The 25,730-nt window shown below is 42.9% G+C and overlaps 2 protein-coding genes across 4 annotated transcripts in view; both read left to right on the top strand.

The window, feature by feature from the left end:
- Positions 1-81: 81 nt before the first annotated feature.
- Positions 82-4,718, top strand: LOC134435494 (cytochrome c oxidase subunit 7A2, mitochondrial-like). Its single transcript, XM_063184514.1, has 4 exons — positions 82-217; positions 1,055-1,144; positions 2,605-2,689; positions 4,506-4,718. The coding sequence occupies exons 1-4, from the start codon at positions 191-193 to the stop codon at positions 4,562-4,564; spliced, it is 261 nt and encodes an 86-aa protein (XP_063040584.1). The 5' UTR covers positions 82-190; the 3' UTR covers positions 4,565-4,718.
- Positions 4,719-6,540: 1,822 nt separating this feature from the next.
- col12a1a (collagen, type XII, alpha 1a) overlaps positions 6,541-25,730 on the top strand; it is a 91,430-nt gene continuing 72,240 nt past the window's right edge. For 2 of the 3 annotated variants that reach the window (XM_063184513.1, XM_063184511.1), the window contains exons 1-13: positions 6,541-6,951; positions 7,799-7,905; positions 11,651-11,767; positions 12,022-12,165; positions 12,469-12,519; positions 14,070-14,333; positions 15,261-15,425; positions 15,712-15,885; positions 16,370-16,660; positions 16,888-17,490; positions 18,648-18,926; positions 19,146-19,421; positions 19,702-19,974. In XM_063184513.1, the coding sequence (XP_063040583.1) occupies positions 7,833-7,905; positions 11,651-11,767; positions 12,022-12,165; positions 12,469-12,519; positions 14,070-14,333; positions 15,261-15,425; positions 15,712-15,885; positions 16,370-16,660; positions 16,888-17,490; positions 18,648-18,926; positions 19,146-19,421; positions 19,702-19,974 (2,710 nt within the window). In that variant the 5' untranslated portion in view covers positions 6,541-6,951; positions 7,799-7,832. The remainder of the gene's footprint in view (positions 6,952-7,798; positions 7,906-11,650; positions 11,768-12,021; positions 12,166-12,468; positions 12,520-14,069; positions 14,334-15,260; positions 15,426-15,711; positions 15,886-16,369; positions 16,661-16,887; positions 17,491-18,647; positions 18,927-19,145; positions 19,422-19,701; positions 19,975-25,730) is intronic. The other variant, XM_063184512.1, reaches the window with a different exon arrangement.

Here is a 25,730-nt window from a genome sequence, read left to right as displayed (position 1 = left end):
AAAGAAACTATGATAAAATACTCTCACCCCTGTGTACGAAGTTCTCTGCTTTTACACAGTTTACGAATCCACTGCTACACCGGATATTGCGTGTCACTGCTCGCAATGGTCCATGGGATATCAGCGGAAGTTCTGTTTATGTCCTTGTGGTGAAGAAAAGTAGCATCGCTAAAGTCAGAAAGATAAAAACATGTCAGCCATGTACAGAAATCTTATGGTGAGTGGAAAACTCTTGAGTTTTATTATTACTACGCATGGCAATACAGCTCCTTGTTCGGTTGGATTTTGTTGGCAACTCAGTAAGTTCTAGCTAGTTAGAGAAGCACTCTTATCTTCAAAGCTAGCGTTAGCTAACCTGCCGATAGGACATTGCCAATGTACCGGTTAAGTTGTGTGCTTAATGACAACAATTTATCAACCAAAACATCAGATAATCACATCATTAGCTACTAAGATCCGATTTTCCCCTGAAACTGCCAGCCATAAGCTTAACCCTCGCATTGTGTACATTACATTGTTTCTTATTGAATCTTACACGTCTCGCTTGTTAATGTCAACATTGTTACTCAGTCTTTCAGCTTATAACTCATTGAAGATATTTCTCGGCTATACTGTTCCTTTTAATGTAATTCAGCATTAATCGTATCCTTAATATAGTGCGGCAGTACTGGTAGTGATTTCAAATCAAATTTCAACTGGTTACATGTCACATGAAGTCTGTGGTGTAAGTGGTCATGAAAAGATGACACCATCAACGCTTCACTACCACTAGGCCTATGTATGTTATACATTAGCAGTGTTATAACCAGCCTACAAAACAGGTAGTGAGGCTGAGGACTTGGTATCATGACCAAATTCTTCGCTGTTTCTGTTGGAAATGTCATTGGGGTCAGACTGATTTAAGGTTGTTATCATAAAATCCCATAACGTGTAATAAATTCAAATGGAACAGTTGTGTGTACAACCGTTTTTGAATTCAAGGATATTGCATTTATTCTGTAATTTATGAACAACAGATTTTTGACTTTGGTTTATGCATCTTGTGTCTCGTTAGGCCCTCCGGCACATTTCCAGGAGGACGGTCAGCAGTACCTCCCGTCGACAAGTCGAAAACAAAGTCCCATCGCAGCAGAAGCATTTCCAGGTTAGTTCTAGCATCATCCGCCTTGCACACATTTCAATTCAACATAGCATGCATATTATATTTCAATGTGATTCTGGATTGTCATTTATCTAATGCATATTATGTGTTTTGTCTATGATCCATATCTTTTTTTGTCATCAATATACATAACAAGAAGTTTTGCAGTTGACATGTTAATGATAATGGTAATGTTACGGTTAAGTGTCTGTTTCATCACCAGGCTCTGGGGTGATTTTTTTTTTCCACGGTTGTAGCCCATCAGATAAGTATTCTGCGATGCTAACCAGAGTTCCATAGAAGTTCAGAGCCAGACTGTGATGACTAATGTGTATGCATGCAGTGTGACATATATTTTGACCTTGGAAGTAAGCAAAGACAGCACTCAAGGCTTTGCTAAAACACCTCTTACAGATGCTGGCATGCACGGCTGAAAACTATCAGAAAACTTATGATCGGCATTTATTTGCAAAACTAGAGATAACCTTTTGTCATGTGGAGTTATTTTGGTATCAACCTGATTATAACATTTATTGTTGTTTGTTTTTGACCTGGCTGTTGCATTGACTTATCTTTTTGAACAAAGGGCAACTTCTAGGTTGTGGTTGCACATGTCCAGTCATTTGCCATAGACCAAAGCGCAAATTATTAAAAGAAATAGCTATGAGTAAAAAACTATCAACTTAAAGTGGAGAGAAGTCAATTTTTGAACCTCCATTATTTATTCAACCATTCAGTTCATGTGAGCCTGCTCATCACTGACCTTCAAATGTCTTTAAAGTAACAGTCCACCTTGTTTCCATACTGAAATATGTTCTTCTCTGATCTAAGACGAGTTCATGTGTACCTCTTTGATCTTTCTTGTGTATAGCAGTCAGTGTGGAACATGCCGTTACTTTGTTAGCATTTAGGTTGCTCAGAATGGAATTGGTACCAAACACGGCTGAAATTAGATTTGTATTGAGGGGATGTGTGTAAAACCAGGATGTTCAGTCAGAAATTACTTAGTGCTATGATGATAAATATTTTACCACAGCAACTTGCATCGAGTAGGATGAAAATCAAGGCATTTAGTTTGGTCGTTGGTGTAGATGTGTAGATTAGTTCTGTAAAGTAATCACCAGATTGTAGATTACGAAAGGAAATGTGCTTTGTCACAGTGCACACTAGCTCACCTGTACTCATGGCTACTGACATTTTACAACCCCTGGTAAAGAGTATGGAATCGCCTGTCTTGGATGATGTTCATGCAGTCCTTTAGGTCCTTGAGTCTGGCTTTTAGAGACAGACCATTGTCTTTTGAAATTACTTTTTTTTGTGCCGTGTCTGATCTGCTATTGTTCTACAAAATTAAAACGACTGAACATCCTAGACAGGTTATTCCAGGACGTTTTACCATGTGTTGTAGTAGTATTCACTAAACATTACATGGTAATCACTGAGATGTTGTTATATTCCTTTAGGAGGACAATGGTATTCCCATCCATCTGAAGGGAGGCACCAAAGACGCTCTTTTGTACAGGACCACCATGACCTTGACTATTCTGGGTGAGTAAAGTTTATTGTATGTTTGGGGAAAAAAATTACTTCAGGACGTGTCCCAGTTCTGTCCAAATGCCTGCCCCGACTGTTTGTGTGAATGTGAGGACACAGGGTGACTGCAGTGGTCATTTAGTCAAACAAGGAATTTGTATTTTAAAACCACAAAGCCAGGTGCCACATTCTGCATACGTGATATGAAAACCTTTGGGCTGACCTACTTTTCAGGACCAAGGGTAAATGCAGTATGTTGGTATGTGAAGTAGGGGGAAATGTGCTGGGCTACATGACATTTATCTGCCTACGCAAAGGAATTCTCATTTCTGATTGGCTGATGGGGTTGCAATCATTCCTCTATAATTGGTCAGACGTCAAATGTGCATCTAAGTTAGGCGAACTGCAGTTAGTTATTCTAAACTGCAGGTTTCTATGGCCAAGAGCCCGTCATTAGTTCTATAACATTTGGTTGTCAAGTGAAGAGCCAGCCGTTAATTCTATCGCATTCGGTTGTCAAGCCAAGAGCCAGTCGTCAGTTCTAACGCATTTGGTTGTGAAGTCAGTCGCCCCAAAAGTTCTACATCCTTACGCATCAGATAGAGGCGCGCCTGACTTACTTGCTCACTAGATTATGCTGCAGTTGGCATAATTCATAGGTTACAAATTGACATATAGCAATAGATAAAAACAATACCCTGTACCGAGATTCTAAACACATGCCTCGCCATTAATTGTATCGAAACAGAGTCACCTCGTCATCTGCTCCCCTCCCATGGGAAACTACCTTTTTAAATTTTATTTCCCGCTGCCTTCCCTTTGTTATTGATCCGAAATCATCCCTTTTTTTAATTAGGCTACTCTCCTCTTGTGGGGAAGGAACACGTGTGAAAGGGGAAAGGGGAGAGTTATTAAAAATGTCCCTATGAGTGTGGGGAATCCCTCTCTTTCGCTCTCTCTTTCTCTCTCTCTTTTACGCACAAAGTTGACAGGTAGCCTGTGATGATCAGCAGGGGGAAATAGACGCGTGATGCAACGTGTCGATTCAGCATGTAGAAATGCTTCGCAAGTTTTTGTTTTTAAATCTAAGACTAGGGCTACCAAACAAACATTCTAGACATGACGCCTGCATAGCAACATTCTATCTTGCTCACAAGATTCTGGTGCAGTTTACATGGTTCCTACAACTTTACAGACAATAATGGATTAAAAAAGTACCTTACCATAACGGCAGATAAGCGGCATAACGGCCTTCAAGGTCGACCTGTTATGCGAAATTCATGGCTTGGCGGAGTTCAAAGCCACCGCCTCGCCATTAATTTCGTATTACCGGTCACCTCGTCGGCCGTTATCCCTTACATAATATACTGTATTTGCATATGTACTGGTGGTGTCAACAATAATCGATTCGGCAATGCAGGGCAAGACCATTCAATAATCGATTCGGCAAATGCCATTATCGATGCGGCATATTTTTTCAGCTTTCAATTACTTCCGTGGGCATTACCGGAGCAAATGAATGTTAAATTTAATTTGAGTACTTCAAAGCATTGAGAAAAGCAGGACTGATACACAAAAAAGCCAATAAAATGTTGTTCAGTGTCTGACTGCTTGTATTGCCTCATGAAAATGTTGCCTTGCTTTCATTTGAAATGTAATGTATTGCAATGCACTGTAGAATCGGACTGACTCGATTCGAATCGAATCGCTACCTTGTTTGTTTAACCTTATTTCTAATGCTGGTATTCTCTCTCTCTCTCTCTCTCTCTCTCTCTCTCTCTCTCTCTCTCTCTCTCTCTCTCTCTCTCTCTCTCTCTCTCTCTCTCTCCAGGAAGTGCATATGTTGTGTACGAGCTGTTCAGTGCTGCGTCACCCAAGAAGCCAGAATGACAAGTGGGACTCACCCTTGTGTACATCATCCTCTGCCAATTGTACATATTAGGTGTCAGGGAGTCCTGTTGTCATGTCATTGAAGATTATTTAATGTTTGTGGAAACAATATGATTCCAATGTTGATCTTAAATAAATGAAAACACATTACTTATTTGCATGTTGTGTGTGTGTTTTTTTTTACATGATGATCCCTTTGAAGTTTTTGGAATTTGGCAATGTATCCTTGGCTACTATTTTAATCTCCAAAGACATCCATGTATACATTAAACAAGGAATTCATAGGGGGCAGTCATGTGCCCCCAGTTAAGTATTTGGGTATGATTTTCAAGATTTAATTTCATTTTTGGGATACAAAAATAAATGTGACTTTGACAAACTTCAGACTGAGGCGGGTGGGGAAGTGAATGACCAATAGTCTGAGTCTTTGCAAGTCAAACTAGTGGGCACGATCGTGATGAAGCAGTGCTTCTTTAGCCAGGCAGAGCACATGCACACTTTTCCAGTTTGATGCATTGTGGTTAGAAAATTCTAACCAGAATTCATCGAACTGGCAAAGTGAGCATGCACGCTGCCTGGCAAAAGCAGCACTGCTTCATCATGGTCGTGCCCACTTTCTCCAGTACTTTCCTGTGACTTCTGGCCTCTTGCCTCAGTGTCGCCCGTCGCCTTGGAGAAAACAACCAACACAGAGCAACCTTTTGGAGGGCTTTCCCCCATTCAACAACCCAATTTCAAATGGCAAAATTACCTTTGAATTGTGTTTTTTGTAAAATATAAATAAACTCATAAATTATGTCGAGGGAGTCTTGCATCATGAGGCTGGAGGCCACAAAGAAAAAAATGACCCAGTTTGACTTGTGCCCCCTTAGGAATGGTACAGTCCACTCCCAGGGGCACAAATGAGGCCACATAACCCTGCTCACACATTTAATTTGGATTATGATTCCATTTGTTGTCTTAGTGTATCCTGTAGGGTGTTGAAGAGCTGGATGGCCCTGGGGACAAAAGGCGTCTGTAGTCTGTCCAGCAGGGGATGTCACAGGATGTACCTGAAGAGGCTGGTTGGCCAGAAACAGGTGCAGGGAGTGTCAGTAATTATTGTGTCGAGCATGTCCAGTCTGCGCAGGGTCCTATCCTCAGCTTTTGTTGTGAGAGCATCCAGTTCCATGTCCACCGAACCCAACTTTCCTTACCAGCTTGTCCAGGCGTCCAGCGTCCCTACCACCCCCTCAACAGGCTATAGCATTAGACCTAGACATATTCAGGCTGGCTATAATTTGCTGTGGAATTCTTCAGACATGAGTTGACATTGATTTTTCAAATGAGCTTAAAATGAAAATAAGGGGGATATACAAAGATTAGTGGTTATTAATGCAATCCAAAACAAATGGAATCTTTGGCATGTCTCAGTTCCAACTAAAGCCTTTGATGCAGTAGCCATACGCTAGAGGGCAGCATTTACCTTGACTACTCTAAGAAACCTGGCTCACGTTCCCATAATTAAAACCTGCAGCTTCTCTTCAATTCTGAAGTCTATTCAAATGCCTGTAAACAGCTATGTATGTTTGTTTAGACCTAAAATGATCAGTTATACATTATTAATTGACTATCTGGGTTGTATATTTCTCCAGTACACGGTTACACACAAGATTACGCACCACCCCAAGTTGGTATTTCTGCGTTATTGGGAAGGAGAGACGCCATTCGGATTTGGAGCGGGTCTGACGGAGAGGCGCCATTCACTAATATTTTGAGGAACAGAACATGTTTCGCTTGTGTCCCCTGTGTATGTGGATAAACGTGATGTAGACGATAAATCGATCAGTATATGGAACTTTTTGTGTCTTTCAGACACTTCAGAGATATTTTACCTGTTGGTCGCTCCTCTCTAACAATGTAAATTATATGGAAATTGGTTGGACTGAATTGAACATATTGGGATTTTTTATGCAGTTTTGATTTGGACATATTCGGACATCTTGCTCATTGGTTTATTATTGCTATCTGAAAGAAAGACAACCCCAAGTAGACTTTCACTGTCCATCTTGAGTGTCATGACTTCATGGAATATTTTTTTCATTTCAGACGTAAACTAATCTAGGACGCCACTGTGCATTCATTTTGGGAATTCTTGATAACTTGCAGGAGGTTCTTTCTTGGGTTTTAAGGTAGAAACACCCCCTATTAAGGCGCAGAGTGAAGAAAGCTCCGTCCCACTTGAAAAGAGGCTGTCCTTCAAGTCTCTGCTATCTCCAGGCTAAGCGTCAGGGAGTCCAGTAGAGGAGTCTTGTCTCGGCACCCAGTGGAGGACATTCACCGGCTTACTGAGGAGAGGAGGGCATCTCCACACACCAGAGTCGCCTATTTCCCCCCATCTCTTGCAGGTAAGATAAAAGACTAGGCTACACGTGTTGGATATTGTTTGTTCAAATTTTGAAATTGAAAATTGATTTATTAATTTGTAGGTTTTTCTTTTTTTGATGCACCACTCTGTCTTGACTATGGGCTGCATTTATTTCTCAGCTTTTATGGGCTGAGCCTTGTCAGAACATCTCCATGGGCTACTACACCAGAATCAATAACGCACATCGAATCATTCAATGAATTGGGTTATTAGGCTATTTAATTGCCTATTTTCACCAATATAGTTTGCCAAGTTGAAATAATTAACTTGGTTAAAAAGTGGAACAGTTTGCATGTTGAGTGTGTTCCATAGTAATTCTATGTTTTACTATAGTTTCATATCTCTATAAATATTAAAAAAATTATTTGAAAGTTTGTTGCAAAGTCCATTCTATCACACAAACTTCAGCGGTCTCAATGCATTACATTACCACTGGAGGGAGCCCAACAACCATAGTCTACATGCTGCTCACCTGACTGTGCTTTCACTAAAAAAATCAGATTCTATAGACTTTGATCTATAATTCAAGACAAAAACCAAGTGATGATAGGATATTCATCACTGTAGACTAAATTGAATAATGTTATCTCCTCTGAAAGCACACTAGGCTACTTGTTTTATGGGAGCTTTTTCTTTTTTGGCGTCTTGTGGAATTTATGCAATATCTGAGACTGTCTCCTTTTTTTACTCAACATAATCCCTTGTTATTATTATCAGTCCCATGTATTATGTTCTCCTAAATCCAATGTTATCATTTGTTCTGCTTTGAACACCCACCATCTTCAACTCAGTGCATGGCATCTGACTAAATCATTATGTGTTTGTAGATTTGTTCATGATCTGCTGAGCCCCTGCTTGAAAATGAAGATAAGGCTATCGGTGGCTTCTGCCGCCCTCCTCGCATTGCTCTTCACTTCTGTAGCAGCACAAGAAGGTAATCTCCCACTCTATTTTCTTCTCTCTCTCTCTCTCTCTCTCTCTCTCTCTCTCTCTCTCTCTCTCTCTCTCTCTCTCTCTCTCTCTCTCTCTCTCTCTCTCTCTCTTCGGCTCTGAAGTACCATTCCAAATGATTTTCTCAAGTCTTCAATGATTCATCACTCATAACTACACGGTCTACAATTCACAGTCCATTAGATCTCGTTTATGAGGTGTTGTTATCATTATTTTTGCATTTAATATGCGCATACAAAAATGTCTAAATTTATCTGAAACCACTTATCTGACATGTGCTCTCCGATTTAAAGTTTAATATGTTGAAGTTCACCTAAGCTCTAATTTCATTAGGCCAATAGGGGAAAAATAAACTCAAAGCAGGATGGAGTCTAGAATGATTTTTCCACGCTTCCTGTGGTCGTTTGCAGACAGCAAGTGGTAGCCTACATACCTGAGTGTATGAGATCATCTGTAGGCCTGTGTGAAGGTTGTCAGTCTTTCTAAGCAAAGAATATCAGACAAAAAAGACAAAAATCTGTCTTTTTTAATCAAAATATGAAAAAAACACAGGAACTATTATTAAGCAGAAAACGTATTTGTATCCGAGGAGAGCACAAGGATGTTGGTGTGCACACAAACCATTTATTGGGTGTTTATGTAAAAATAAATTGTAATAATACACTTCATTACAGGTAAAAGCAGTATTCATCACTAAAAGGTTTGGTTACATAACGTGTCTTGACGGACTAATCATCTTATTTTCAGCTAATTTTCATCTGATCTATATAGGCTCAACAGTAAATTGGAACAGCAAATGGAAAATCCCGATTCTTTCCCCCCACAGATTTGTTTTTTTGGGGGGGTGGGGAGTCAGATGTCTTCTCCCATATATCTTATGAAACAGAATGGAAAGATGTAATATGAGAGAAAAGAGAGGGGGGAATTAGCTCTTAGGACAGGGCTGAGAGACAAAGAAGCCTTTTTTAGGCATCTTTCAGACATTTACCAAAAAAAATGCTGAGTTGCACAATTCATATGGAAAGTTAATATGCAGTAATGTTTAATGTCAGCACATGATGTGGAATTACTTTGGCATCTGTTCTCCTTCTCCGGGAGGCTCAAAGCCATTTTTTTTCCCGCTAGTTGCCTGGCAAGTTGCACCAGCCAGAATGAATGCCTGGCTGCTTTGGAGACAGAGGGTATTGACACTGGACAGAGTTTGCTCTTTAAAGAGAGCGAGAGGTGTTCTCCTTCAGCGGACGGGACCTACTGCCACGCCCAGTAGCAGCCAAGAGCTATGATTGGTGGATACATGAACAATAACAATCGCCCAGTGCCACTGAGAAGAACTGTGAATTATGTGAACAACAATAGCCACCTTGTAACAATGTGTAGACCTGTAACTTGTGGATATGTGAACACTAATCCTATCTAATTATCATCATTTGAATTGAGCTCATGTGAACAAAATTTTAGTTCAGAAAGACTGTTCATCATTTCTATAGCTCCAAAAAACTTCGTATTTTTCGTGTCAGTTCGTGTCTCGTCACATGTGATAGTGGTTTTGCCACATGTTGCACAAGCAATACCGCACTGCTAATTCAGGACTTCGAGAGTCACATTTAACACTTAAACGTGCTGATTCTACTCTCTAAGTTTTGGATTAACACTGCCAATTTTGCTGTGTAAGAAAAAAAATATTCATGCGCGGTCAGTTCACATTTTTTGGTGAAGACTACCACCCCCACGCAGCACAATATGTGTGGGTCCAGCACAAAAAGGCCCCCTTTGGACACAGGAAAGCAACATGCGGTTGAACGTGCACAGGTTGGTGAGCCTCCTTATTTTGAGTGGTCTCCATGGCCTGAGCTCCCCACTGCTCAGGTCATGTGTGTCGTCTGCCTGTGCACCTCATGTCTCATGAGCTGTGGCTTCTTCTACTCGATATTTCAAAATGATATTCTCACACCCTAACAGGCTAACTCTAGCCATAATATTAACCCTACATCCACCCAGCACACTCCCTACTCTCTATCTCTTCCCCACCTCTCATGGCATTCTTCATTCCCTACATGACCAGCTGACATGTTTGTCTTGGTTTGACTTACTACTTGTGAACGAATTGATTTATTTATTTATTAATTGATTGAGGTTGGTTTGGATGATTGGTTGATTGGTTGGGTAATCAATCAACTTTTGGAATCAATCAATTTCACATTGATTGATTGATTGATTGATTGATTGATTGATTGATTGATTGACTTGCATGTTCTCCCAGGCTGTTGTACCTGAATTACCTCCCACCGCCTTCTCCTCTCCTCAAAAGAACAGCTTGCATGTGAGGCTTGGTTTGACTTGTGACCTTGTGAAAACAAATTGATTGATTGATACAGTGTGTAAAGTATATGCATGTTTGCATGTTGATCCATGCTGTACACGAAATTGACTCTACAAATAGCTTTTTGCATTAATTTTCATTATTACATTGAGATTGTAGGTTTACTGTACTTTACCCATCCTGGCTCATTGTTCATTGGCAGTACAGTAAAGTTCATTGGCAGTACAGTAAATGTCTTGAACATAACATGCATGAAACACTAAATCTTTTCTGCGCCATATACTCTATCTACTCACATATTACAGCCTGAATAGTACTGTTTTGAATGCACCCCCCTCCCCCTTCTGATATTGCTGTAACACAAGCAACATCCTGAGAGTATCATTTTAAAATATACTCACGGCCTCTCTGTGTGGTTCCTGTTGTACATGGAAGTGTTTGTCCGTATTTTTTTTCCTCCAGTTTGGTCTGCACACCTTTTATATGTACATGTGCATGATGCTGTCACAGCAGCCTGATTGTGGACATGTGCATACAAGTTTTTATACCACCACCTTTACAATGCATCCGTCATCATTATTTTTGTTTTCTTTTGGTGTAAAAAGTTCTTTTTTATGGTTTGAACGGTATCTTTTCTCACAGCATCTTGGGAATTCACTCTGAATGAAAAGGAAGTACACACAAGTCTTCAATGACAACTGTGTATTCTTTTTTGGAGGTTTGCAATGGATGTGTGCCATGCCATTGACATGTTTTAAGTCTTAACATCAAAGGATTTCACCTCACACGTGAAATATATGTATATATATACCCTGTGTATATATATAACATATTGAATAATGTTATTATGTCAGTTTCAGTTCATCGACTGTGTTCTGGCATATTGGATTCCATTGTATAATCAATGACTTGGGAATGAAGGGATTGTGTATGATCATGTGGTATTGATGCAACTTTTATTCACCACTGGGGAATGTGTACATGGGGCTGGTTGTTGGGCATGCTTGGAATTGATTGCATACAGCATGATATGTATGGTCACCTCAGTGTCTGTTCTGGGTTGTGTATTTGTGTGGAGGTAGTCTGTATTTTCACGTTTGGAGTCTTGACTTTTCCATGCTTTGAGCTGCATACCACAGGTCACCTGGTACTTGCAACTCAAACAAATGCCATTTTACCACAAAATGGCTTCCGGCGATATGTATATATGTCACTCTGTGCTACCGTTTCGTCACCCCGTTCTCTTTTTCATGTCCTGCCCAACAACAAAACAGTCAGCTTCAGTTGTGAAGCGTTTGTCGTTGGGAAAATGTTCGCCCTCAAGATATCAAATATAACATTCATTTAATAATTCTCTCATCTCAATGTGAACCAATAATAACATTTAAAACGGCTTTTTTGTTTACAGTGGAGCCTCCCTCAGACTTGAAATTTAAAATCCTAAATGAGAACACAGTGGAGATGACATGGAGGCATCCAACATCACAGAGAGATGGATACAGGATACAAGTCACATCAGACACAGGTGGGACTTCCTTTCAAGTGTAGCGCATTATCTATCTATCTATCTATCTATCTATCTATCTATCTATCTATCTATCTATCTATCTATCTATCTATCTATCTATCTATCTATCTATCTATCTATCTATCTATCTATCTATCTATCTATCTATCTATCTATCTATCAAGCCATCCAGCCATCCAGCCATCCATCTACTTCCAGTGGAAGGGATTGTGTATTTTGTAACGTAACAAGCACTGGTTCTGTTCTTGCAGAAGAAGCATTTAGAGATTTCAGCCTCCCGTCCTCGACCTCCTCTATGTCTATTACTGACCTCACGCCGGATGTGGACTACTCAGTCTCCATAAACTCTTATTTGGGCAGAGAGGAGAGTATTCCCATTTTCGGCACACTGACAAGTAAGTACAGTACATACAACAAACAAGTTAGTTCAAACTGTTTATAGCTACCTGCCTGTTTCTACAACAATCATTTATAATACAGTCTTTTGTATCCCGGATGCCCATGTGTATATTGACTTGCTGTGGTTGCACAAATCCCTGAGTCCCCAAGAGCCCATGAGAGTTCCCAAATAATTTTGAAGGCTTACCAATTATCGGTTGTTTTCAGTTGCGATTTGCAGAGTGACTCAACGGCAAATTGTCTCCAGAAGAATGCCCGAATACTGCTTGAACTAACAGAGCTCAAATTGTTTCTTTTAGTTCAGTCAAGTAACACAAGCGGAACTGTGAGGAAAACGTCCGATGCAATCAGTGAGTATTTCAGCCTTCACTTCCCATCTTGACTTGAAGTGTTTTCCTTTTTCCAAAAAATCCCCGAAAAAAAAACAAGAGAACACATCATTTTCTTCATACTCTTAGCAGATGTTAGGAGATTTTTTTATGTTTGCCTTTTTCCAATGGACAGCAGTATGTATTTTCCATAAATGATTCACACATTCCTTAACCCCCCCCTGACCGCACCCCCCTTTGGCTTTATGAATATAGAGACTTTTAGCTTGGAGGCATTGACAGTGGTTGGAAACACACAGGGACGTACAGTACAGTAGAGCAGGGAAGCTGACAGTCGGGTACAAAGGGGGTCAGTTGTCCTGGGCCCAGGGAGAGGGTGCATAACGTCAGTTTAGGGTGGGCACACAATTGGGTTCCCATTACATTTTAGGTCTTGGTGGTGGAGGGGCGGGAGTCAGGGGCGGAGCTATAGGGAGTGCGAGCAGGGCGCTTGCCCCTGGGCCCAGGGCCCTCCCGTGTTGGTGGTGGGGGCCATATTGTGAGCTTGGCAAGCTGTATAGGGGGCCCTATAAGTGTCCGCCACTGGCGGGGGTGTTGTCGTCTTTCAGATGACATGGGTCCTGCAGTAGAGTTTTGAAGAGAGAGCCCTGTCTTACGGTATTGACAGAGGAGCTCCTTGTACTCCCACAATGCATAATGTCAGCTTAGGTTACCTTTTTGCCGCCATGTTCCAAGCTGGCATACATTTTGCCAGAAGTGGAAATGCTGAGAGCTTTAACCAAATGTTATTATTTTGTTTTTAATTTTTTGTGCGTGTCAGTCAGTTGGTGTATTCCTTTATATTAAGACTGAACCAAAATGAACAAAGAACAGGGGAAAGGCAGCGTTATCCAAACAACCAATTTTTTTCCTAGTATACCAAATTTCCATGACCCTAGGAGAAATGCAGTCTAGAGCTGTAGAAAAAAACAAGTAAACAACAGAAAAAATATTGTTTTATTTATTTATATGGACCACGTGTTGACAATGTTTATGGAGGGAAGAGAAATGATGACAGTGGCTTTTTTTGTACCCCAGTGCACATGCAGCTGTGAAGCGGAATGCACTTAGTGGATCAAATTGACTAGACTAGACGGCCACTCGTTCCAGGTTTAGTCATGCTGTCTGTCTTGTCATAGCTCCATGAAAACATTCAGGTCAATTCAGGGGATTTTATAGCGTTCATCCCTATGCAATTAGCAATTAGATGACTACCACCATCGTTTCTTGGCTAGACTGTGCAATTATCTGAGAACTTTTTATATTAAAAAATGGAAACATTGGTTGGCAGAATTCTTCTAAAGGTGAAAGCTTTGGACTCTTTCTGGACCCTTAATCCTATTTGCTTTTCTAGCTTCTCTGGTGGTATTTGCAAACTTCACTATTGTTCTTATACAGTACAGTTGTTGATCAGCCGTACTGCATCAGTAATGGCTAAATCTGAACGTGTGTAAATAAGTGAATTCATTCATTCATTCATTCATTCAATCATTCATTCATGCATTCATTCTCCAACAAACTTTTGTCCCCAGAGTGCTCGGTCAGTGCCATTGCCGATCTGGTCTTCCTGGTGGATGGCTCATGGAGTGTTGGCCGTGAAAACTTCAAGCACATCCGCAGCTTCATCAGTGCTATGGCGGGGGCCTTTGACATCGGACAGGACAAGACCAGGGTGGGCATTGTGCAGTACAGCACCGACACGCGCACAGAGTTTAACCTGAACCAGTACTTCAAGCGTGGAGATGTCCTCAGGGCTATTAAAAACCTGCCGTACAAAGGGGGCAACACAATGACAGGTATGTCACACACACTAATACACACTAACACACACACACACACACGCACCAGCCTGATCTCCAAAAATTCCGTGCTCCTGGACACGGATGTTAAGGACACGAAATCCGTGTCCAGGAGCACGGATTTTGCCAAAATTCCGTGCTCCTGGACACGGAATTGTTTTCCGTGCTCCTGGACACGGAATTGTTTTCCGTGATGGGCACACGGAAGTGCTTTCTATAGGCTGTTACCACAGCACTGTGTTAACTCAATCATTAGAAAATACATACCAAATACTAATCCTAAACAAAATAATGCTATAGCAATTTCAGTTGTGCTCTGACCAAAACATTCCCTAACCTTAACCTGTCATTAAAGACATATTTTTGAGAAATACCTTTTCCAGTTGGTGGCTATCAAACTCATATAATGAATGAAAGAAAACTAGCTGTGCCCAGACCAAAACAATCCCTAAACCTAACCTGTCAATAAGAAATGTTTTTTTTTTAGACAAAATATTTGAAATGAGAAAAATCCTGAGAAAACACAAGACTGTGGAAAAAGCCTATAGAAAGCACTTCAAACAATTCCGTGTCCAGGAGCACGGAAAACAATTCCGTGTCCAGGAGCACGGAATTTTGGCAAAATCCGTGCTCCTGGACACAGATTTTGTGTCCTTAACATCCATGTCCAGGAGTACGGAATTTTTGGAGATCATGTTGCACGCACGCACGCATGCACGCACGCACGCACACATGCAAGCACATGCCCACTCTCACACACACACAAGGAATGTAACTGGGTTTGGAAACTTAATCATTTATTCACCAAATTGAGACATTCATTATGGCTGTTTCTATATCAGTAGATGTTGCCTACATCAGTAGAAGGTGTTTGTGCTAATAGAAAGTTGTTAAGTCATCATATTGCGTCACTTGTTCCTCAAGGCGATGCATTGGATTATTTGTCGAAGAACACCTTCAGCGCGGCAGCCGGTTCGAGGAAAGACTTCCCCAAAGTGGCCATGGTCATCACAGACGGCAAGTCCCAGGACCCTGTGGAGGAGTATGCCAAGAGGCTAAGAAACACTGGAGTTGAGATATTCGTCTTGGGTAAGTGCTATCAGTTAGCCATCAGAAAGTACTCAGTTATTATGTGCTAACAGTGCTTTGTTGTAAATGGCCTGGACACCAACCCCTTGAAAAAGGAGTGGAAATGCGATGTTCTTGCATGCATTTGGTAGAACTCTGATGCACTTTCGTTTAAATGTAGTTTATATTACATGCCAACATTACATTGCATTCCGACTCGGAGGCAAGTCATTCTTCATTCAAGATTAAATCTGTTTGTCCAGGTTTGTTTCTCTGATACTCATATAAGTATCTTGTATCTGAATAGGCATCAAGGGAGCTGATGAAGATGAGCTGAGGGAAATGGCCTCCATCCCTCACAACAAACACGTCTACAACGTCCAAAACTTTGATCTGATCAAAGAGGTCCAGCAAAAGCTCATCACAGAGGTGTGCTCCGGGGTAGAGGACCAGCTCAGTTCGCTCGTGAGTGGGGAGGAACGTAAGTGACTAAGAGTAACCATTTATACAGCAGTTAACCCATTTAAGCCTGATGCTGCGTATACCCTGCATTGACCAAGACGTCTTGAGCGACATAGACGCTGCATTCAGGTTCTTGAGATTTTAGGTTTTTTATTTAAAGTGTGGGTATTTAAGAACTGAATGAGCACATTCCAATGCAAGATGAGGGTTAGCTTTTAAATGCAACTTATTTCATGTTTTTATGTGCTTCAGAGGCTGAGTTATTCAGGATTTTATAGGCTGAGGACACCTCTTCCCAAAAACTTCTTAAGCATTCAGCAGGCGATTTTTGCAGGTGCTTTAGGCCTAAATTCTTGATTATCGTGCCTATGGCAGTATGAGAAGACATTCACATTTGAAAAATCATGTTTTTTTTCACAACTAGCAACTGTCAGTGGCTTGTAGTGTAGTGAGGCTTGTGAGCTTCTTTCACACTTGACCTTCTTTATTGCGCTTCTACACAGTTGTTGAACCACCTTCAAACTTGCAAGTGACCGAAATAGCCTCCAAGTCAATGCGCGTTACCTGGGATCCATCACCTGGCGACATCACGGGCTACAAGCTCCAGCTCATTCCCATGATCGCTGGCAGCAAGAGGCAGGAGCTCTACACTGGGCCAATGCACACCTCTGTCAACGTCAGGGACCTGTCGCCCGAGACTGAGTATGAGATCAGCTTGTTTGCTCTCAAGGGTCTGAACCCTAGCGAACCGATCAACGCCATGGAGAAGACTCAGCCGGTCAAAGTGTCTCTTGGTAATAAATTAGAACAGTTCTTGGTTTTTTATTGAGACAAAGTAGCACATGTATGAACCATGACATTCTTAAATGATTGACAGTTGTCATTTGATTGATATGATGATATGATTTGTGACACTAAAACAACTTTTTTAATACATGCAAATAACCAAGTTCACATCATTGACGTAGACAAGTAGAAATAGGCAATCAAATGTTTATTTTATTATTTCATTTTTTAACAGACTGCTCTCTCGGAATGGATGTGCAAGCCGACGTGGTCCTTCTAGTGGACGGCTCTTACAGCATAGGGCTGGCCAACTTTGCCAAAGTCCGGGCTTTCATCGAAGTCCTGGTCAAATCCTTTGACATCGGGGCCGACAAGGTCCAGATCAGCTTGGTCCAGTACAGCCGAGACCCACACACGGAGTTCAGCCTCAACAAGCACCTGGACATTGCATCAGTGGTGAAGGCTGTACAGACCTTCCCCTACAGAGGAGGATCCACCAACACAGGGAAGGCCATGACCTACGTGCGGGATAAGATCTTTGTTACGGGCCGAGGGGCTCGCCCCAACGTTCCTCGCGTCATGGTCCTCATCACGGACGGCAAGTCCTCCGACTCCTTCAAAGACCCAGCCACCAAGCTGCGCGAGTCCGACGTGGAGATCTTTGCTGTGGGTGTGAAGGATGCGGTGCGTTCTGAGTTGGAGGCCATTGCTAACAAACCATCTGACACGCACGTGTATGAGGTGGAGGATTTTGATGCCTTCGAGAGGATTTCCAAGGAGCTCACACAGTCCATCTGCCTCAGGATTGAACAGGAGCTGTTGAACATCAAGAAGAAAAGTAAGTGAAGACGAAGAGAAACGCAGGAGAGTCAGGACTTGTGTTGTGTTTAGATCAGGTGTTGTAGCAGATATTATGGTTACTTCTCTGTAGTAGGGCACTGATGAAGCAGAGAGGTTTTCCAGACAAATAGCAAGGTCTTTTTTTCCCGAAAGAGAAAAACAACTTTTTCCTGAACTTGACACAGCATGGAAATATTGTGCTCGAGCTGTGAAGTAGATATGTGAGCAGACGTAATCTGTTTCATGTCTATCTTTGTTTTTGTTCAGTTGTCCTCTTGTCTGGCAAACACAAAAGTGTGGCTTTTGATTGCTTCATGTCCACATATCCAAATATCCAAGCATGCCTCTAAATACCAGGCCTCCAGATGCCCGAATCTCAAGGGATATTGTAACAGCATGTGTAATCTCGAATGATTTTTCTTTAACTCTATAACGACTGCATGCTTGTTGCTATTTTGACCTAGTCACTATCTTAATTGGAAAGCATTCTAATGAGCAAAGTGGACTATTTCCCAGTTCATTGAGTCATTAGCTGCTCCATCTACACATGAGAGGAACATCTGTCTTGCACCTCTGAACCGTTTGTTCCATTGAGTTAAAATGTATTAGGTGTTAGGCTATTAACACAAATGAGTGCAGTTCCAAGTTTCATGGTGTGAGAAGGACAACAAAAGCGAGACATAATCACTAAAATAAGCTTTGAGTGCCCTTTTTCACTCTGAGTTCTGTAGCATTTCTCCACAAACGCAAATGTCTCAACAGGATCTGCAGCACTATTGTTAATAAATACCATCTTAAGCCTTTTACCATTTCTCTCTGCCGAAATTGCCAAGAGTGTTTTACAGCGCAAGGTCTGTTGTTGCTTTGGCATCGACTTTTGGGCCTTAGTTCGATATATCACACCCTATTTGGTAAATAGACAACATATGAGTTCAATTTTATGTGTGTATTTTTGTCAGAAGTGTTTGAGTCTTGAATTGGCATTTATTTGAAATACTTTGAGATGCTAAATTGGCACCTTATTATCTGTCATTGCAGAGTCAGTGCAACAATACAACAGTTTGCTTTGCAACATTTTGAGTTGAAAGTGTAGAGTTCGCTGAACTGTATAAACGAAGCTATGTAGAGTGTACTAAACTCACGTTTTCCTCACAGGTCTTGTGCCTCCTAGAGACCTCAGTTTTTCTGAGATCACCTCCAGGAGTTTCCGCACCACCTGGGTGTCCGACCTCGACAATGTTTTGTCCTTCATGGTCCGCTTCCGACCCGCTGTGGACGTCACCGGGGACTACATCTCCATGATGGTCCCAGGGAACACCATGACAACCATCCTGCCTAACCTCATCCCCCTCACCACGTACGAAGTCAATGTGATTGCCCAGTACGAGAAGGGAGACAGCTTTCCACTCATAGGCGAGGAGACCACACTAGAAGGTAAGAAGAACCCAGATCTGATTGAGTTGCACACCACACCACTCCACACCGCAAGAAGTCAAGGAGTCTATTTGTGTTGGTTCTCGTTCGAGTCTGGTTGGTTTTGGCATGGAACACTTGGAAAAACCCACTAAGCCGTGCTGTATAGTTACCCATTTCCCTAATGAGCATTGTTTAACAAGACCAATAACCTTTTCTCTGTTTTTTTTCCTTTTTAAGAACAAGGGACCGTTCAAGACCTCAGCGTGTCAGAGGAGACAACCAGTAGCTTCAGAGTCACGTGGCAAGCGGCACCTGGGGCCGTGGTGCGGTACCTGCTGTCCTACTACGCTGTTTCGGGCACCGGGCAGCAGCTGCAGGCGGAGACGGATGGCAAGACCACCACCATCGTGCTGCAGCAGCTTCTTCCTCTCACCACCTACCGCGTCTCAGTGGTTCCCGAGTACGCCTCTGGCAATGGAGGCGGCATGGAGATTGATGGAACCACCAAGGAAGGTTGGTAGAAACTGCCCGTCTTTGGAGGGTAATGGGATGGTGGTTTATCATGCAATATTACTGGCCCCAAATAGTATTGTAAATACAGAGCTTTGAAAAAACACTTTAAAGGGTATTGAGAGTAAACAATGAGTATGAGAATGAGAATTGAGTATGAGTATGCTATCTGTGTAATTTGGCTCACCTTACTCAAAAACATAAAATAATAATAAAAAATTGGACCGAATGGAACTTCTGTGTACATGGTGGTTCACATATTCTTCTCTGTTCCAATTTGTAGTGACTGGCTCTCCACGAAACCTGCGAGTGTTTGACGAGACCATCTCCACCATGAAGGTCTCATGGGAGGCCGCTCCAGGAAACGTGCGGCAGTACAGAGTAGCGTACAAGTCGGCCGAGGGGGGTGAGAGGAAAGAGGTGGCCGTGAAGGGGGACACCACCACAGTACAGCTGGAAAATCTGGACCCGGCCACCGAGTATGAACTTTTTGTCAGCGCACAGTACGCTTCTGGACTTGGTGACCCTCTGTTGGGAAAAGGCACGACTCTGGAAGGTAAGGGGGACATTTTTTTCTGTCTCTGCCTTTGAACCTCTTGCTGTGAAGACCTATCACTGGATCTGGTTTTAGTGTTTTAAAAGCTTGCTCTTGCTAGACGCAAGTGGTGCCGGGAAGCAGACGGAGTCTAGAGAGGATTTTTTTGTGGTATTGTGGTCTGGAATGTTTTCATTTTTTCCCACTGCCATTCTGCAAGACTTGACTGATAGAATCTGACATGGTGGGTTGAGGATTTGATTTAGTTACTTTTCAAGGCTTCTTGAGAGGCACTGTGTCTTTTTGATCATATTTTATCAGAGCGAAAAAGATGACAGATGCTGTGGTGCTGTTTATGGAAAAGAAAGCCTTCCTGGCCCCCCAAACGCATTGCCATTGCATTGATCCCAAGCAAAATAACTCAAGATGGCCGCCGCTGGACCATGTGCGGTCCACATTTGTGGCTTTCATCTCTACAACTCTACGCATCTCTCTTTCCCCTGTTTTGCTCAGAAGCGACTTTTCAAAGAGATCCTCACATGTTGTCTGGATAGTGCGAGTCTTATGTAATCCATATGTCGTTCAGACTTGAGGTCCAGCCAGCGCCTACCCAGTCTGTTAGTTGGGGGTGCATAGATGGGTGAAGGGTGAAGAAATTTGCTGAGGGGTGCAGACGATGGATTTGATTGTGCAGATATTGGATTGTAGGATGAAGAAAAGAAGGTGTGAATTGGAGATGGGGTGCAGAAATGGAGTGGAGGTGGGGTAAAGACATGGGATTGGGATGACGATATGGGTTTGGGGGTTGGGGACATGAAGTTGGCGAATGGGGAGGTGGTGGTGGGGGGGGGTTGAATTAATGTGGTTTTGGGGGAGGTAACAACAACTTTTACAATCCCCACAAACCTCACCAAAGGGGCTGCTACAACTATCTCCCAACTGAGTCTGTGTGTCCCCCTTAAGAGAGCCTCCTAGACTAGAGAGCATCACGTGCTTGTTTCTTAATACCTCAGATCAGAGATAGGCCTCACATCTCTCGGCCTGTAATTACCGCTGTCACAGTCAAAGGAATGTTTTCATCCCTCCCTGGCTCTGCTTTGTCTGAGGAAAGAGGCAAGAGCAGGCAACAGCAAGCTGACCCCGAAGAATAACACACACAAAGGCAAACGCCGATCCATCTGGTCCTCGTTGGCCATTGGCGTAGTTTAGGTTGGGTCCTCCGTGATGGACAGAGGTTGTTTGCTGGGGTCAGGAGGTGATGCCCCCACCTCCAGGGGGCCAAGCGAGGGGGGCCACGCGGTCTCTAAAGGGGGTGCCGTTCACCTGGAACTGGCGACCGGTGAACCAGCCCCAGCCACCGATTCGTCACGTTTGATGACAGCTTATCTGCGGAGAGGTCGTCCTGGGGTTGTGTATCTGGAGGAGATCTACACACGTTACATGTACAGCACGACTTTGATCAGGTTGACAGACTTTGATGCAAGATCTTGCAACGTAAAAGGCCTCCTCTCTGCTGGCTTGTCTGCGCAAGATGTGAATATCGTGATTGTCATCTGTGGAAGCAGAGGGGTCAAGGTGGGAATTAGCAGTGCAGGGGTACTGTTACACACTTCGCAGTCTCTGGGTCACACCACAGCCCCAGGCCGCCAGGCAGGCAGGAAAGAGTAGAGAGAGAGAGAGAGAGAGAGAGAGACGTGCAAGGAAGTTAGACATGCATGATTTGCAGCGAAGGGCTCTGCACAAGAGCAAATTGGTCCAGAGTTGCCACAAGGAGATTGACCCTTTCCTTTGCTGGTAGTCTGCTGTGCATTTCCTCTGCACGCTCTATTCACACTCTATATGTTTTTTAGAGTAGAGTAGAGTAACTTTATTGATCCCAGGGGAAAATCCAGGTGTCAAGTACCTTACATAAATACACAAATGCCCACATGGACATTTCAAGACACATATAACACAGGTAATAGTCAGGGAGGGGAAAATACAATTTGAAGTAAAAAATAAAAAGGTATTTGTGCAAAAAAGCATTCTGTGAGTTCAGTTGGGATAGACAATGTGCAAAAAAACATGCGCTGTCATTTGAGGTAGACAAGATTAACATGACAAGGAAAGAGTGTTGACAGATACATCTATGATATAGTATAGTGATGTAGAAGTAAGAGAAATAAGACGTATTTCAAGGAAATCAAGGTAGGACATATATCCTGGTAAGGCCATCCTGATTGACCTCTTTTTCAAGGGGTCTGCTCTCTGCACACTTAGAATCCTTTTTTTATTTGTTTTGTTTTATTCCCTTGAATAGTTATTTTTGATTCTCTACTAATGACTACTAGTGACTAGCGATTGTCCTACTCCTCGACCAGGATTGTGCACACTGGGGTCTTCCTCCTCAGCTGTCGTGATTGAGTGAGATGAAAAACTGCTTTCCTGGACCACAAATCTTGGTCATGCCTTGTTCCTTTTCCAATTAGCATTAGTGGTCAGATTTGCAGGTAGAGCCGTGGGCCATGGCTGGGACACCATATATTTAGATGAGTGGAATTTCCAACGGCTCTTTTAGGTGAAATAAAACTGTCCCAAAAGGGGCATAAAAGCGATTTCTCTCTCTCACTGTGGAAACAGCGGATTCATTGTCCTTCGCTGTTGTCACTTCTATGTTTGGCAGTAACCTTGTTAGTGGGCATGACAGTAAGTGCTGCGTACATTTTGGACTGCAGAGGCAGGGCACTCTTTAGGACTACATACCGTGTGTGTGTGTGTGTGTGTGTGTGTGTGTGTGTGTGTGTGTGTGTGTGTATGTGTGTGTGTGTGTGTGTATGTGTATGTGTATGTGTATGTGTATGTGTATGTGTGTGTGTGTGTGTGTGTGCGAGAACAGTGGGGGGGTTTGTATTTAGAAGCCCAGTTCCAAACATTTAAGGAACAACAACAGTGAAAATGTTCCACCCCCACCCTGACAAGTCACCCTGGCTTAAAGTTTAACCTCTTTAGCTGCCTTGTGAGGTGAAGCCATGGCCAGTGGTCATAAAAAATTCCCCAGGAGCTCCCCTCTTGCCTTCTCCTGCCCAGGCCTGTCTTTGTCCATTGCCCGTTCCTGCTCCAGTTTGGAGGGACGTACGGATGCAGCAAGGCAGGCAGCAAGGCAGGCAGGCAGGCAGCCCTCGTTATGATTTAGTACCCGTTGGGACAGCATGGTTGCTGCTGACTCACCATAGAAAATGCCGCCTGTGTATGTAACACAAAAAATGACGCAGAGCCTTCCTGAGTTGACCCACGTTTTTATTCTCCATGTCATGGGCAAGAAGGGAAGGGAAGAATGAAGGAACAAGGTCCTCCTTTGTGTTGCGCCACCCGGGTGCCTGGGTGCCGGCCTGACTCTGCCAGCGGAGAGCCAGCCAGTAGGCACCCCGCGGTGGGAGGCACATCCATGCTGGTCAGTTAGACTTGGCCAAGTGGGCAGAGGGACAGGGGCTTGTGGGTAGGAGTGGATTATGACATGCAGCAAAGACAGACCAGACTGGCCCTCTCTGTCCCCTCTGCTGTTGGTGGGAAGGCGTAATTACAGCTTGGGAATTCCGCCTGATCCTAGCAGAATTCTTCTCTGCTCTGCACGCTTGCTTGTTACTCCATTTCGTCATTTCGAGTCTTTTTGTGGTGGGAGCCTGGGACAGGGATGAATTGATGTAAAGAGCGTGGTTTTGTGGCCCGCGGCTTTCCTCCTGGTCAGCTTTTAAAACCTCTGCTGTGCTGTGTGTGTGTGTCAGTGTGTGTGTGTGTGTGTGTGTGTGTGTGTGTGTATGTGTGTGGGTTGGGTGAAAGAGTACAGTTTGGAGCCTCTGTCCATTACATGCTGGTTCCCTATGTTCAATTACGATGGGAAAAAAAGATCGTCTTTTTCATGCCAAAGACATGGGTTGACTGGTTCACGGGTGTGTGTGTGTGTGTGTGTGTGTGTGTGTGTGTGTGTGTGTGTGTGTGTGTGTGTGTGTGTGTGTGTGTGTGTGTGTGTGTGTGTGTGTGTGTGTGTGTGTGTGTCTGTCTTCATGTGTTGTCGTGTGTGTTTGTGTTCTGTTTCATGTAACAAAAGAGTCCTTTAGGAAACAGAGCTGTTGCGGACATAGACTGAGCATGTGCCAACCGTTTGAATTATGACCCTGTGGTGGACTGGCTTCTGTTTCATGACGGGGTCAACTGAGGAGAAGAGAGGGGGCAGGACGGGGCAACTTCTTTTGCCACCACCAGTGTAGAGAGTTGGCTGAGCTGCAGCCAAATGACCTGAGCAACCAGGTGGACAAAGAACAGAACAGAACCCATAAAACAGAGGAAGTCGTGAAAAAAAAGCCCTCTCTGAGAAAAGAGATTCTTGCGTCGGTACGGTAGCGACATGGTCCGTGGACTCATCTGGTTTTGTAATGAGAAGTCTTGCTGAAGGAAGATATTGTAGGTACTATATTGTAGGTCCAATCATGAGGGAAGAGATACACAAAAAAAGTGGCTTAGAGAAGATGTGAACAATGAAAACAATGATTGTTTCTTACTTTGAGAAAGCTGTTTGGCATGTAGTCATTTGGACAAGTCAATTGGAACGTTGCATCAATAATCAATAGCAAGGCCAGATTGAGGGAGAGCAACATGTTGGCCCGATATTTTCAACATCAGGCATTTATTTGGAAAGATTAAGATGGGCTGACTGGGTAGAATGCCCATGTTTTGTGTCATTGGCTGCCTCTGGAGCCACATAAGTGCACAACAGTCCCTGTGGAATGTTGCTGTAGGGCTCTTCTTCGCAGGGCTAGTGTGTGTTTTACATTTCAGACATTTTACAGATTTGCTGCAACATGCCAGAACAATATATGGATTCGAACCCATTGTAGTCAGGTTCAAGGATCACATTCCAATGGATCATTTCCAATTTAATTTCCTCATCTCCTTTAATTAAGTTAAATTAAATTAAATTCAGTAAGTGCTGTTGAGACAGATAGTGTACTTAAACTTTAGGTTATCCTCATTGTGTTTGTGCTGATGTGAACGTTAGCTAATAATTTTATCAAAACAAATATTCCGAAACATAAGCAACAAATGACAACGGACAACCAAACAGACAGACATGTTAGACAAAAGAACCCTGATTGACGTATCTGTAAACCGAGATGGCTGATTGGCTACAAAACGGAAAAAGGTCAGACCGCACATTTTCCACAACCACTCACAAAGCCATCTGATTATCATTAGTGCGATCCTCCCAGCCAGGCAAATGAGTTAATGAGTGAAACCAACTTTGTAAAGTGAGCCATCGCCATCGGTGGCACGGCAGGTCTTTTGATGTAGCGCACTGTATGAAACCAGGAAAGCACACTTCATCCTGTTGCTCAGTTTTGCCTGACACACCAAGGTTGCTCTCAGGATATAATAATAAAAATTATAGCTGACATCTGTGGATATCTTAAGCACCTAATATTCCGTCTCACTTTTTATGTTGTTGGAGAGACATTGAGAATGCGAGATTGTCAGAAAACAAATTCGGCAAAGTCGCTATTCCTGTCTTGAGGCGCTGGAGCTCTCCTCCATATTGGAGCAGTGGAAAAGTGTCTTTTTGTCTGCAGAAGTCATTATTATCATGTGATCTGGTCCCTGTAGTGCATCGTCGGTAAATTCAGTTCTAAGAGCTTGGCAGGGACGGCATTCCCTGGGCCTCGTCCACTTGGCTTCTGCTTTGTACAGCGGCACAATATATTAGACAGGCACCCAAAAGACTGGAAATTCTTCGAAGAAGTTTGTTT

The sequence above is a fragment of the Engraulis encrasicolus genome, chromosome 19 (assembly GCF_034702125.1).
Source record: "Engraulis encrasicolus isolate BLACKSEA-1 chromosome 19, IST_EnEncr_1.0, whole genome shotgun sequence".
In the NCBI taxonomy this organism is placed as follows: Eukaryota; Metazoa; Chordata; class Actinopteri; order Clupeiformes; family Engraulidae; genus Engraulis; species Engraulis encrasicolus.
The sequence above is the reverse complement of the archived record's forward strand: the minus strand, read 5'-3'. Positions and strand labels throughout refer to the sequence as shown.

What these genes read in the sequence shown, in the direction of transcription:
- LOC134435494 (XM_063184514.1), top strand. Translation starts at nt 191, where the DNA reads ATGTCAGCCATGTACAGAAATCTTATG. An exon ending in CCATGTACAGAAATCTTATG is followed by an intron (nt 218 to 1,054) that starts GTGAGTGGAAAA and finishes GTGTCTCGTTAG; the next exon opens with GCCCTCCGGCACATTTCCAG. An exon ending in CGCAGCAGAAGCATTTCCAG is followed by an intron (nt 1,145 to 2,604) that starts GTTAGTTCTAGC and finishes ATATTCCTTTAG; the next exon opens with GAGGACAATGGTATTCCCAT.